This window comes from Cynara cardunculus (assembly GCF_001531365.2).
Source record: "Cynara cardunculus var. scolymus isolate 2C chromosome LG 13, CcrdV1, whole genome shotgun sequence".
In the NCBI taxonomy this organism is placed as follows: domain Eukaryota; kingdom Viridiplantae; phylum Streptophyta; class Magnoliopsida; order Asterales; family Asteraceae; genus Cynara; species Cynara cardunculus.
In genome coordinates this window covers 1739711-1756165 of record NC_037540.1, presented here as the reverse complement: position 1 = coordinate 1756165, position 16455 = coordinate 1739711, and the positions used below count along the sequence as shown (strand labels likewise).

The 16455-nt window shown below is 30.8% G+C and overlaps 1 protein-coding gene across 1 annotated transcript; it reads left to right on the top strand.

The window, feature by feature from the left end:
- The first annotated feature begins 11294 nt into the window (after positions 1-11294).
- On the top strand, positions 11295-13479 carry LOC112525345 (polygalacturonase 1 beta-like protein 3). Its single transcript, XM_025135435.1, has 2 exons — positions 11295-11351; positions 11453-13479. Exons 1-2 carry the CDS (start codon positions 11295-11297, stop codon positions 13289-13291), a joined length of 1896 nt encoding a protein of 631 aa, XP_024991203.1. The 3' UTR covers positions 13292-13479.
- The last annotated feature ends 2976 nt before the right edge of the window (positions 13480-16455 follow it).

Sequence of the window (16455 nt, the reverse complement as noted above, 5' to 3'; positions counted from 1 at the left end):
ACTTTCTCCAATCAAATATTTCGGTTGGTTTCGGTTTTCTACTTGAGGTTTGAGGCGTTGAGGCTTGAGCGATAGGAGAGTCATTCACCATTGCGGAGCTAAAATAAAGGATCTTCCGACTTCCGCTTGTGTTTTGTTGATAGAATCAAACAGTTCCTAACTTGTCATTTAATTTATACATAGTACAAATGAAATCGCATCTTGAGGCACTATATATAGTAATCATGACAGGGAAGATAGAAGATCAAGAAGAAAGTAATACCGAGAGTGAAATTGGGGTTGATGAAAGTGGAAGTCGAGTTACTTAGAATTTAAAAAGTTTCAACTTATTTTGAACAATATATTTGTTGTGCTTGTGTTTTATTCAAACTTTGAACAATTTGGTTGTATTTGTAGTTGTGTTATGTTTTATTCAAAAACTAGTTCTTTTTTTATTTAAAATTTTAAAATTAAATGGGTTAACCTAGGTTCAACCCATTTATTTAACAGGTTGGGTTAAGAAAATCGTAAACAGATCAACCCGCTATCAACCCATTTAAGTAACAGGCTGGGTTGGGTTGGAAAAAATCTCAACCCATTTAATTAAATGGATTGGGTTGGATTGAGATTTTCAACCTGTTTAATAAATGGGTTGAACTCGAATCCAACCCAACCTGACCCATTGCCACCATTACATCAAATGTTGTTTATTGATGTAGTTAAAATTCAATATTACAAGTAAATGATGCATAAATATAATTTTTAAATCCGCGTTTGAATCATATAAGTAACTGATAAATATATCAAATAAGGATAAACATATCGTTTAAAGATTAAGAACCTAAAATATAATTAGAATAATCATTGAGTTCTAACAAAATATTTAATTATTATCTTTATAAAAAACATTACATTATAAAACCTAAAATAAATTACATCGTTATTAATCTTAAATAAAATTATAATAAAAATTGAATTATAAAAATTATATAAAAATAAAATCTTTTAAATTGTTAATTTGATACTAATATTGATATATATATATATATATATATATATACTTGGGATCATGTGCGACCAATGGTTTTTCGTGAGACCCGTAAGACCAATTTTCAACTTTTGGATTAGATTTATAATCTGAAAATCTAAACATTCATAAACGCCACGAGATTTCTCAATAATCACAAAATTGCCACCGTGCAATTTAGACCGTTAGATCATTAACTTATGAAGTTAATCAATGAACATAAATTGGTCTTACAGGTCTCACAAAAAACATTTGGTCTCACATTTAAAATATATATATATTTTAAATTTTTACGTGGGCTTCAAATTTATATTTTATTCATAAAAAAGTATCGTTTTCTCAAAACAAAAACGATATATAAAATGATAAAGACAAATAATAAAATAAAACATTAAAATTAAGATGTATCTCGTTATATTATGTGAATACATTTCTAATCTGTACTATATTATAAAGCATTTGATAAAAACTCTTAAAAACCATTTTTTATGCATGAAATACTGTTTATTGATGCATATTACTTAAAATTAAAAATTACAAGTAATTTTATGTAAGTACAACTTATTAAAGCTCAATTTTTAAATTCGTGTAACTAACTACAGATAAATATAGTCAAATACAAGATAAACATTCATTTTAAATATTAAAAATCTAAAATATAATTAAGATAATTATTGAGTTTTAACAGAATGTTTAATTATCTTTATAAAAAATTATATTATTAAACCAAAAATAAATTACTTTGTTATTAAATCTAAAATTAAATTACAATAAAAAATTGAATTAAATAAGTTACACCAAAAAAACAAAAAATATTAAATAGTTAATTTGATACTAATATCGATCTATTTTCTTTTCAAATTTATATTTCATTTAAAAATAAAAACATTACCGCTTTATCAAAATCACATAAAATTGTATTATATCGATAGAAACAAAGAATAAAAACTAAACATTAAAATCGAAATTTATCTTGCTGAATTATACGAATACCCTTTTAATATAAATAAAAATATGGATGACTATTTTAAGATAAGAAAATACACATACAAATGTCCGCAAGAGAGAGGGACGTTGACAACATCTTAGTTTGGTGGTTATGAGTTTTGGTGCATAAATATGGAGGTAGAAAGTTTTTGCTGTCGTTTTTTCTTTTTTTTTTTCAATTTGAGTAAACTATAAATTTGGTCCTTTGATTTATCGAAAATAATACTTTTCATTCTTATAGTTTTAAAATTACAAAATAGTCCTCGTGGTTTGTAAGATCATAGGGATTTGGATGCTTTCTCAAACGGTCGTTAAAAAATTTCGTTAAGTGAGAGACATTTTCGTCATTTATTGATTTTTTTTTGCTTTTACTTGATCAAAATCGATTTTATGATTTTGTCTCTATTGATTGGGTAAAAGACAAAAATAGATTAAGTGATGAAAATGTACCTTATTTGATGTAATCTCTTAATGGTCGTTAGATAGGGACTAAATCCAGATGTTTCGCAAACCGTGATGGCGATCTTGTAATTTTGAAAATATAAAGATAACAAGGGTTATTTTTGACAAACCATAGGGACTGAATTTGTAGTTAACTCTTTCTTTTTATATCATGGTGTATAATTTTTATTGAAATTTTCTAAAATCTTTCTCACTTTCAACAACTCACTTCTAACCACTGTCTTTCCTTATACAGTTGAAATTTAACAGCGGTGTGCTTTTAAGCCTCGCCCTTATGTTCTCTATGGCAGAGGGTGAAATCTAAACGACGAGAGTTGCGTGAAAACTCGCTTGTGCGATGGCTACATGATGTTTTTGTAACAAATATGATTTTACCCTAAAATCACGTGATATGATCTCTCTTGCAAGTTGACTGTCTTATAGTCTGAACTCGTCTTATACGCTCTCAGTATATATATAACATACTTTGGAGAAAAACATAAAAACTAATTGAAGGAAATTCATGAAAATAGAACACACATTGAGGAACTATCTTTTAAAAACGTTATACACACGTGCGCACACGCATACACACACATACATACATACATATACATATTAAAATATTAACCCAACCCAAACCAAACCAAAGTGCAATCTTAACCCAACCTGTACGGGTTGGTCGGGTTGATATTTTGGTATATTAAAATATTCTTTTAACCTTGAATATGTTATTTATCTACTCATAGTTTTCTTTTCATCATCAACCATTTGATACAACTTATCCATATTTCTTACGTATATCACATTCAGTTAACTTTCTCAATTTACATATATATGTTCACAGTAATTGAACATATATACGAATAAGTTATATAGAGATGTTAATAAATTGAAAATATGTGTATATGAAAAGCATACATGATAGTGTAATTGTCTAATGTATATATTAATAGAAATTCAACAATCATATTAAATCCAATAAATAAAAGAATATCAGGTTCATCGGGTTGGGTTGAGTTCAAATAATAATAACCTAATATCAACTCAATACCTACGATTTGACAATTTTACAACTCGATTAGACATCGAGTTGCTTCGGGTTGGATTGGGTTGGTCGGGTTTTTAGCACCCCTAATAACTACATATGTAATTTATATTTAATTTATTGAATAAATAATTATCCATTTGGAAAAGCACATAGAAATCCCAAAATAGGTTTGACAAATAAGTCCTTCTTCAGGACAATTTATGGGTTCTGTAAAGCTCTCTTGCACCAAATATTTATAAACATGTCTCATGCCTTTGTACTCTCTTATTTTGACTCATTCACCCCTCTATAATGTGTATTACCCTTCATTTCATTAACAACCCCGTGAAGATTCTGTGTTTTTTTATACCTTTACAATGTTTTACTATGAAGTTTTAGTGTTATTACATAATCTCATTATATAAGTTGGTCTCATGTGAACCCAACCATATATACATACATATATATCCAAGGCGGATTCAAACGAGAAGCTAAACATTTTACGAGAAGGTGAGAAGTTTCAATACATGCATGATACACAAGTTTAATCATATATGAATAAACTTGCCCAAAGAAGTGTATGCTATTGAAATTTTTCGCATTCTCGTAAAATGCTTTTGAAAGCTTTTAATTGTGCTAAACTAGACTATGTAATCATTACTGTTTTTATAGACATAACAAATGCTAGAATTTATAGGAACCTAGAGCAGATAAAAAAAACAACTGTATACGAGCAAAGTCGAGATTTGATCTTACTCAAGCCAATAAGGACAAACCTATGGTAGTCTAGTCCAAAGCTAAGAGGTCGTTTAATACAAAAAATGGGTAAGCGCTATTCTGCATAAAATGTTCTTGCTGAGTAGACTTGTTCTGATTGGGTAAGTAGGTTTCTTCACTCTTAGTAAGTCAACATCTTAGTCAACAACATTTGTAGATCAGATGATGTTGGTAAACGACATAACCTATTTGACCCCATAGACACTACTTAAATAAGTAAAAATACAGTGTAAGTCGTATTATTTCGTGAGTTAAGCCAATCGAAATTTGTTCGCATACATTTTGTATCGAAAGAAAAAAAGAAAAAAGAAAATATAATTAGAGTTGAGACAAATAAAATGTGAGGGAATAAGAAGCCCACAACCACAACCACAATCACAAAGCAATGCATGTGAACTCATAAGCAACCAAACACAATGTCTTATCCCTCTTTTTTTGTTTTTGCCTCCAAAATTTTAACCCCCAATGAATTTGGGTCCTTTTTTATCCCTTTATCCTTTCATCACCTTTTTTTTTAATATATATATATATGGTTGGGTTCACGTGAGACCAAAGATTTTTCGTGAGACCCGTAAGACCAATTTATGTTCATTGATCAACTTTATAAGCTAATGATCTAATGATCTAAAGTTGCACGGTGACAATTTTGTGATTATTGAGAAGTCTCATGGCAATTTTGTGATTATGAATGTTCAGATTGTAGATTTAATCCAAGGGTTAAGAATTGATCTTACGGATCTCACGAAAAACTCTTGGTCTCACGTAATCCTAAGTCTATGTGTGTGTGTGTATATATATATATATATATATATATTTGTGTGTGTGAGGGAGAGAGATTTCAAATGAAAATACCATGGTGTTACAAGAAGTAAAAAGACTCTTTTGTTGTAATTAATCAAATGTTGTTAAAGAGTATTTTTAAAATTAAAAGATGGGTGTAAGGGTAAATTGGACATTGACTGTGGCCTGACTCTATGATATAGTTATCACATGTGTAACTACAATGTTTCATTTAATACTATATTGTCTCATTTGATATTAACGTTCTCATATTCTCGTAAAATGATAGTTCTCAAGAAATACAATATGACATATATTTTTACTTAAATAATTATATTAATATTTTGTTTTTACATTCAATTTTAATTAAATGAGATAACATTATTTTTTGATTAACCTGGATATCCAACCCGCTATGCGAGTTGACTGATCTCAGGATGATCACTTGCTTTGTGGGTAGCCCGACGTCACTGTATTTGATCCTCCGTGGCCACAAGGAGTTGGATCTAAACCTTAGACCTCAAGACAATTTTGATCTTTGGAGCCCAACCTCAGACCAATCAAACAATTCAAAGTAAAAATATTAACATTTCAACTGAAAATGATAATTTGTTTCTGTTATCTAATTTGATTAAAATAGATAAAGATAATGTAACTGACATTGTAATTAAACAAGAATATTAAAATTAAAATGACGAGACATGAAAATATTTCCATTGCCCTTAATCTAATCTGAAATAAAAAATCAGATTTTTTTTAGAATGAGTCTGTTATATTACATAAAATCAATCAGTTTCTTACTATTAATTAATCACACACCTACTTAAAATATAAAAATTAACAAAAATAAAAAAAATAAAATTGATATTATTTAATTATTTAGTGATAAAAGTAAGCTAAGGAAGAACATTTAGAGATATGGCATGGTCACGGGCCTTTTGTCACTACTCACTCCAAATTGAGGTTTTTATTTATTTATTTTTTTTAATTTCCAAAAATAATCACGGATAAGAATATTCTAAGATAATGCATATTCACATATGAATTTATGTCTTTAAGGATTTCAACATATCTCACAATAAAACATCTTAGTAGTTGAACTGATCATGTCTTCAGCTAACTACGTATTTTTGTGTAGATCATCGGTTTAAGTTTCCTCAAGGCCAACAGGTATTTATTTGGTCGTTAACTTTAAGACCTATTAAATCAATTGGGATACACAGATACTCATTTGAACACCCTTGGTTACCAAAAATCTCACTATAAAACTAGCAGCTTTTGTTTCATTGAAAATTAAACTGGTTTTATGGACTACCGTGTGAATTTAAAGGTTTTAATTCTTTCTTAAACTTATTTTATTGAAATACATATTTTAAAGCAATAAGAAAAGATTCAATAATATGATTATAAATTTGGACTATTTATAATTTAAATTTTGGGATTTTATTTAAAAACGCGTTTTTGTAGTCGACTTGCAAACAAAATTGTTTGAATTTTCCTTTATATATATATATATATATATATATATGTATGTATGTATGTATATATAAATAATATTTACCAGAGTTACGCGCATTCTGAGAGTAGAGTCGCCAACAAATTGCCACCTGCGTCGCTTTTTACGTGGGCCCCAGCCGGTAACTATGTCCATTAAGTTGTAGGCGATTATTATTATAATATAATCAAATATATAATCATATTAAATTATCTAATATTCTGAAAATAAGTTTCGAGTAATACATTATTGTCAAGTTTGTGTTTCTTCTAGATTATATATATATATATATATATATATAGGTGTGGAGGTTCAAACGAGAACAACTCTATATTATGAGGACGTAAGAACACTTTTATCACATGTGATAATACGCGTAACGGGACCTTGTGATGTGCGGATGACAAGTTTTACGACTTAGACTGCATCAAAGGTTGTCTACGTCTATGATTTAACATCACATGTGATGGTCTTGATGGATTATAGTATCATATCAACAACACCCTTAACATATGTGATAATACTTGTGAGGGGATTTAGTGGTGTAAGGGCGACTTGGCCCGCAACCAAAATCACATCGAAAATCGTTCCCGTCTCTGATTTAGGTTCGCATGTGTATCATATGTGATGGAATAATAGTATCATATGTGATTGTCTATAGTAAAATGATGTTCTTGTGTTCTCATAAAATAAAGATGTTCTCGTTTGAAACCTTTCATATATATATATATATAATGAATATGATAAAGTTTATTAATGAACGTAATTTCTTACTGGAAACAAATGAAATCATATATTTATTAGATGAGATAGAGGCTAAGATTGGTTTGTATGGTTTGTACAATACAATTTTTCTACAAACATATATACACATACATACATATACAATGTTTTAAATGGTTAGAGGCATGGCATGGCATGGCGTAGCAGCAAAACCAAAACTTCAATCCTTAGGAGTCACGGCGAGGCTATGACTTATGGCGTCAAATATGTATATCATAAAAAATATTATATATATATATATATATATATATATATGTTTCTACTATTACTTCAATGAGTAAATGATAATTTAAATTAAATTATATATTAAAAACTAACAAATAAGAAATTGAAAAGGTAAGAAAAATTATATATCGTGTTGCAAAAAATGCACATTAAGCGATTGTGTGCCACAGGCTTAACGTGACACAAGCATTGAGCCACGATGCGCGATGGTGGTTGTTGACGCGAGCCTTTTAGGATAATGTACATATAGAGGTGGTTTTATCTGCAAACTTAACCATTATTACAACCCAACAAACCGATTAATTGAGATATTTGTATGACTGATGAGGGTTTATTTTTTATGATCTGGATATTTAAGAAAGATTATCCTAATTGTTTGATAATTATTCAGAACGAAATTAGGGTGTTGAATGGTTAAGAGAGACGCAAGATACAAAATCATTTAGAAGGTTTTAGAACATTAAGAGATAGATTTTTTTTTGCCAAAGATTCACCTTTTAACGATTCATATCTTGCTTCTTAATGGAACTATTAAGAATCAAACAAACAGCCTCTTAGAACCAAACTCAAGTTATGTCTCTCATAAATGTTTATAAATTATAATACACATCTCAAGATTTCCAAAACAACATAACGCACACCATATTTCAGTGAACGGGAGATTAATCATTAATTTTACAAACAACACATTATTGTTCCCTATCTATTTCACAACAACACTCGTACGCTATTTTATTTCACCATTTTCAGCGTTATTGCTGTTTCACCCCCATTATACTTTTAAACACTGACTAACATTTTATAACACTGATATATCAACAGAACAAGATGATTCACACATTGATTCAATGATTTCTTCCTCCTGTACACTTGATGTCTCTTACTTTTTCTTCACTTTCACGACTTCACGCACAATACCCTGCCCCTTCTTTGATTTTTCTTATACGAAAAATAAATTACCTGAAACCCGTATTTTATACCTCATAACGAGGATCAAAATTATCCTCAAACTCCATGTCTTGAAAAAGTCCCTCCTCAATAATTCATATTACAAGTTTCTAATCCATGTAAATTTGCGTTATGATACATCAGTACCATTACATCTGTAAAAATAAACAAACCATTATATTTTGTAAACAAATTAATCATGTGGGTTATAAACATTTCATAAATGGTAGTCTAGAAAAGATTATATTATTGTAGCGGCGGTATTCGATATTTGTCCAAATATTCTATAAAATTCGATTTTATCATCATATGTACTTGACTGATTGATAGAACTCGTATGCATGATAGACATATCACCAAATTCATATGTTAAACAAATTGCATGAACAAAGAGGATAACACGTACTTATGATTCTAGAACACCTACATTATTTTGATGTTGATTTGACTATGCAAAATAGTAATTATGTCGTGTAAGGGTCGTCAATTTTATATCAGCTAACTAAGTTATTATGTTTTGACTGATTTGAAATTCATAAATTTTATGTTGGAAATAATTAAAATTGGATATATGCATAATGCACTTAACATCATGAATAAAATCTAATGGATATATATCATCGCTTGTTGGTATGGTTTTAAATGGCGTGAGGAGCATCGTGCGTGATGGTGAGATCAAACCTCAAGCCTTAGGAGTCATAGCGAGGCCATGATGTTTTCCAGAAAGTGACTTGTTGAGGCAATTTTTATATAATATTAAATATATATACATATAAATTAATCAACAAATCAATGATATTAAACAATTTAAATTATATTATGTTTTACTCGTTTCCTTCTAAAATAAATGTCTATCATAAAAAAAGACACACTTTTAGAATGTGTAATTATTACACTTTTAATTAACAAAATGACAATTTTGCCTTTAATTGCAGATAGATAAATTTTCAGCATTTCATAATTAAGGATGGAACGAAAAATATACATTAATTCATAGTGGATACAAATAATATATGAATACACGTCTATTTTAGGTTCGGTGGAGTAAAAACTAACAATGTAGAAAAAAAAATCAAATATCGAGTTAGAAAACTGTGCGTTAGACAGTGACACAAGTCTTAACTCATGACACAGTCCTTGCAACAAGTATTTTAGAACACTGATTTTTTTTTTATATCAAAACTTAATCTAGAATACTTAAATATTATATAAAATATTATTTATTTAATTTGACAGTTACGACAAAACTCATAATTGAAAAAAATGGTCAACAAAAAATCAAATTTTGTTAATTATAAAGCCTCAACCACTTTGTTTTCAAGACAAGAGTCAAGGTATATGTATAATATGCATTTAATGTGATTAATTATTATATCTAGTCTTAAGTTCTAAAACATCCTCATAAAAATATATTGCACCAAATGATCATCTCGTGTTCGAAAAACCTGAAATGTTATCTTTTGTAAGGATTTTATGTGTTTTCATATTTTATAAAAAATGATAAAAACCGGAATGTAGATTTTCCAGATGCTGAGCATGTGTGATTGTCCATCTATGTTAATGCGTTACATTGAGAAAACTAACGCTTTCGACAAGTAATGTTTAAAATAAATAATTAAGTTATTTAAAAAAATATTATATTTTATTAAATGAAAAGTATTGAATATGTGTGTGTATAGAGGGATATTCAAACCAGAAAAGTAACAAAAAAATAAAAACGAGAACGTTAATGTAAGGATGTGTGGACGACGTGGCATGTGACCCCGGATTACGGTCAAAGTCGTGTGATTACATGTGATTCGTTTATTTTCTTATTATCTTATTTTGTTAGTATTCTCATATGAATATATGTATGTGTGTGTATATATATTAATGGAAAAATGTTAAATAAATGAAAAAACTGTTGAAAAAGTATATGAATATGAATATCAAATTAACGAGAAATATTATCGATTTTTGATACAATTTATTTCATTCGAATTTTGGCCATATTTAATATTTTTTTGATTAAAAAAATAAAATATGAAGTTTTTTTAATTTTAAAATAAAATTATAACCGACTCTTTAATACCATCGATTGGATCGACTAATATAAAAGTTAATGAAGTATTCTTTTATTTTTTTTGAGATTTTCCCATGAACCTTTGTGTGTATGTATATATATAAATGTATATCTATATAGAGATGGTTTACTTTGCAAACCACGTTATTTGTACAAACCGTACAAACATTATTCAACCAATCATAATTTTTCATTTTGTTCATTTCTTTTGTAATTATGAGAGATTGATTAATCATATTTATTGTGAAGAGTGGTGATCATGTATATTATCATTTTCATTATTTTAATTTTAGAGAAATACATGAAACGATTTTATTAAAATTTTTATTAAGTATTATATGAAACAATTTCATAACCATATATATAAAATAACTTCATCAAAATAATATTATATGAAACAATTTCATAAGAAATCAACGGATGAGAATGATTTGTACGATTTGTACAACTTGAATTATTTGTATTTGATCGCTCCTCTCCTTATGTGTGTGTGTGTATATATATATATATATATATATATATATTAATTACGGTATACACATTGCACAAGAACTAGCTTTTAATTTTCAAATTAAAGTACTTTTTATGAATAAAAAAAGCGTAATGATGTAATTTTAATTTATTTTCCATCAAAAAAATTAAATACAATCGTAGGAGGGAGCAATATTTTATTTTGAAATTTCTTTTTAAAAGAAATCACACTATAAAACTCTCACCTCCAACCAAAAACCAAATCCATCATCATCCTCACACTTGCAAAATGCACAAATTCAAGAACTTCATCCCCTTCTTGATTCTCATCTTCTCATCAATCAATGTAAGTTCTTCCCCAATTCAATCCACACCCACATTGTTTTCATCATCACTTTCTTTAATTTTTCAAACCTGCATTTCTCAAATCCATCCTTTTTTTTGCAGGTTCTCGTTTTCGCCGGAAAACCAGAAGATCCATTTACTCCCAGAGGCTATATAATCCGTTACTGGAGGAAACAGATCTCCAACGATAAACCCAAACCCTCATTCTTAATCGAAAAAGCTTCGCCGTTAACCGCCGTCCAGTCGGCCGCCTTTTCAAAACTCGCTGATGACCAGAACTCTCTCGCCACCAACCTCCCGTCGTTCTGCTCCGCTGCGAACCTCCTTTGTTTTCCCGATGTGGGCCCCAGTCTCGAGAAACATTCCGGCGATGTTAACTTCATCGAGTACTCGGAGAAAAACTTCACCAACTACGGGTCGGGTCGACTCGGTGGATTAGACTCGTTCAAAAATTACTCCAATGATGGCAACTCGGCTCTTGACTCATTCCGACGATATTCCCGTGACTCAGTGGGTCACGACGATAAATTTTCCACTTATGCCAAGAATACAAACGTCCCTGACCAAAGTTTCAATACCTACGGCACAAAAGCCACCGGCGGAACCGGAGATTTCACCGGCTACGCCGAAGATGTCAATGTACCCAACATGAGATTTTCGTCATATTCCGACGACGTCAATGGCCGTGACCAGAAGTTCACATCGTACTCCCAAGACGCAAACGCCGGCGATCAGTCGTTCACTAGCTACGGAAAAAAAGGAAACGGCGCCGTCAATGACTTCAAAGGGTACGGAAATAACTCCAACGTCATCGGCTCATCGTTTTCCGGCTACGGCGAGAACGGAAACGGCGCAAACGATTCGTTCACTTCCTATGGCGAAAACGGCAACGTTCCACAGAACAATTTCAAGAGTTACGCCGACGGCGGGAATGCCGCCGTCGATACATTCGCGAATTACAGAGATCAATCCAACGTCGGCGATGATAATTTCAAATCGTACGCCAAAAGTTCCAACGCCGCCAACATGAAGTTTTCTAATTACGGCAAATCGTTCAACGAAGGCACCGATACATTTTCCGGCTACGGCGGAGGCACCGTCACGAATCAGAAATTTGGGTTCAAAGGGTACGGTGTAAACAATACTTTCAAAGATTACGCCGATAAGAAGAGGGCTTCTTTTTCTACCTACGCCACCAAGCCCACGGCGGCGCAACTGGCGGCGATGAAGACGAAATCGCCGGCGAGTGGCAAACCGGTAAATAAGTGGATTGAGCCGGGAAAATTTTTCCGGGAGAGTTTGTTGAAATCCGGCACGATAATTCCGATGCCGGACATCCGTGATAAAATGCCTAAAAGGTCATTTTTGCCCCGGGTCATTGTGTCGAAATTACCATTTTCGTCCTCCAAAATCGACGATTTAAAGAAGATTTTCCACGCTGAGGATAACTCGAGCATGGCGAGTTTAATCTCCAACTCACTGAGCGAGTGCGAACGGAAACCGAGTCAAGGTGAGTCAAAACGGTGTGTCGGATCGGTTGAAGACATGATCGATTTCGCTACATCGGTTCTTGGACGAGACGTCGTCGTTCGGACAACCGACAACATAAACGGGTCGGGTAAGAAAGTCAAGATCGGGTCGGTAACGAAAATTAACGGCGGTAAAGTTACAAAATCTGTATCTTGTCATCAGAGTCTGTTTCCTTATATGCTTTACTATTGTCATTCGGTTCCCAAGGTTCGGGTCTACGAAGCGGACCTACTTGACCCGAGTACTACCAATTCCAAGAAGATTAACCATGGGGTTGCCATCTGTCACCTCGACACGTCAGCTTGGAGTCCGACCCATGGAGCCTTTCTTTCACTCGGGTCGAAGCCTGGGAAGATTGAGGTTTGCCATTGGATCTTTGAGAATGATATGACTTGGGCTGTTGCTGATTAAAGAAGTACAAAGCCATTCTGGTTTGAACCGGGTCGGGTGCAAAAGTGAACCGATTGTTCGAACTGTAGAAAATTTCGATATTCTATTCGCTTACATCATTTTCATTTTTTTTTGTTTTTTTAATATTGTAACGACTACTTTGTTTTCTAAGAAATATGAGAAGCATAAAATGAAAAAATGATTAAATATGTGTGTCGTTCTGTTCTGATATGTTACGTTTAGTTCGTATTTTTTTGATTGATTGGTGCTTTGGGATTTTGAGACAATCGATACACACAGCGTAATGCCATATTGGTTACAACATATTACAGGACAAAAGATAATCAGATTGGTAGCAAATCTGAATATATATATATATATGCATCAAACATTGTGGGATTGTTAAAGTCTTACATCAGTTAGAATTTGAAAATCTTCTTTTATATGTGTTGGAACTTCTATTTTCTTCTTAAGAGATTTTTCGAAGAGTAATATTGTTGTCTATACATGTTATCAGAGTTGATATATCTATCGTATGGGACATCTTTACCCGGGACTTGGTACTCTAGGACTTTTATTCCCGCCTAACCCCTCTAGACGCTATGCAACATCTTTATCCATCTAACCTCTGTCAGAGTCCCACATCGTCTAAAGTTGGACAACTTCTCTACTATATATGTTGGAACGTTCATTTTCTCATTATGGACTCTTTTGGAGAGAACTATCAACAGTTCGAGTTTCGTAAAACTACTGGGGATTCTTCTACTAGTTTTCCATTCATTTGAGATTAATTGAGGGATTGTTTGACAGTTGTTGAATGTTTTTGTGTAGAATCATTAAGTGGTTAGAATGATTAAGAGACTTCTCATGATATAATGCAAAATGAAATATAATTGTTTGGTAATTCTTTACAATGAAATTAGGGCTCTTAATGGTTAAAGGAGGCAGATGATACAAAATCATTTAGAAGGTTTTAGAACCATTAAGAGGCATATTTTTTTTTTCCAAACAAGATTCATTTCCTAACGATTCAAAGGTTGCCTCTTAATAGAACTATCAAGAGGTAAACAAACAACCCCTAAAACATGTATAATCTGATTCAAATATCCACAGTTCAAAAACTGTATTATTATATATAATTGTTGACGATTTTAAAAAATATGAATTAAAAAAAGGCAAAAATGAGCATTAGTAGGAACTATTAGTGGATGTCGTTTAGTATGTTGATGATTGATTTGTTTATTATATTTTAGTGCAACATTGGCTGCATAACGTTATTATATTTTCTGTTCCTTAAATTGACCCATCACCTAAATTATCTTCTATTCTATTATTTTATTTCTTTTTAATAAATTCATTTTAGTAATTAAAAATAAGTTTTGAAACTAATAAAAAATCAATAAAAATAATTTATGAAAATGAGATAAAACTGATTCTTTTGAGTTTTTGACTGTATTATTCAGTGGAATGGATTGAGAACCGTGGGATGAGCATTATTCCACATGGTCGTGATATCGGTCCCAATCCTCTAACAAGGGGAGCGAGTTATGCCACTATCTGACCATGTGTCAATGGTGGTTGTACTTTTATGCTACACGAGTCATGCATGAATGGTGTTCTTTATATGTTTATTACAAAATGCTAAATTCGCATGTGGATTTAATAAAGTAGGAAAATTTTATTATTATAAGACGCTTAGTGTAGTTGTTTAAAAATATGTCTGTGTCGAAGGTTAAGGATACAAATTCATATTCAATGGTTGAGGAATTGAAAGCTTTTCTTGCAATGTTATGTAAATACTTACAATATATTTAACTATTTAATAAATTCATTTAGGCCCTGTTTGTTTTTTCAAAATTACTTCTTAATACTTCTGAAGTCTGATTCGTTCAGACGTTTGGGTATTAAGAGCGTTTGTTTTATTTTTTAAACAAGATCTTAAAAGCTCTAAAATCTTATAGAAATTTTAAGTGGTAAAGGTATCCCTTAATACCTCTTCATCCTAATCCGTTTTCTATCACATGGTTCATATTTTGGGGGCTGAAAGAGATTTGTTAGCAAAAACTATTCATCTTTTATACTTTTGTAAACAATTATTTTTCTTTTATATTTTTGCACTAGTTTGACCATTTCATATTTCGAACTTTAGACATAAAAACAAACAATCTTACTGATACAGATTTCAGACTTCAACATTTTTATTGAACTTTCTTTCAGGGTAGCTCTGGGCAGGGCGCATACACGGAAATCACTCATCGAATAACGGTGAGCAACAGCCATCAACACGTAGTGGACCACCTCTTATAAATCAGAAGTGAAATCAGACTTCGACACCTCTCAAAAAACAAACGTACCTTAATCAAAAAAATTCTCAATTTTTATTATGACTCGAGCTTAGCAACCATGGAAGCTAGGACGCAAGTCGATTTTTGATGAACATTAAAGTTGAAATCTGGGCATTCGTTAACAACTTAAATGATAACTTGTACCAACGTACTATTATTGCTACAATACAAGATCTAATCAACAAAAAGCAACGAGCAAGAAGATCAATTGTCTTTTGTTACGAGTTTAGTCAACGTTTGTGTCGTATTTTTTATTTCTGTCAATTCTGATATTTTTAATAGACTTATATTATTTATCATCGAATAAAATTCGAATTTAATAATTTAAAATTCAAATTAACCAATAGTTCAACACTTAAAGGGATACATACATGGTATATCACATGACACAAATGATAAAAAGACGTGCCAATCAAATTATAATATTTCACATGAGCAAAAAACATGACCAATATTATAATATAAATAAATAAATAAATTGTAAATAAAAACAAAAAATTGGAATAATTTTTTTTTATTACACATGGTATTAAAATAATGATTCAATAATTCACTAATTTTCGTCTTCATTTTGTTTTGTTTTGGAAATGTTTGTGCATCGAGTACCAATCACTACCCATTTGTTCAAATGATTTCAAACCAGCTTTGCCACTTAAAAACAAATAATTAATATTTAAAAATAATTAAAGTATAATCTTTTGTTATCATTTCTTATTTAATTATATATATATATATATATTCAAATGACAACTGTTTTATTTGTGATAATTATGAAATCTAATTTCAATCACAAATCAAAGTTTTTAATTAAAAAATTAATAATTTTGATAATTTTAACTT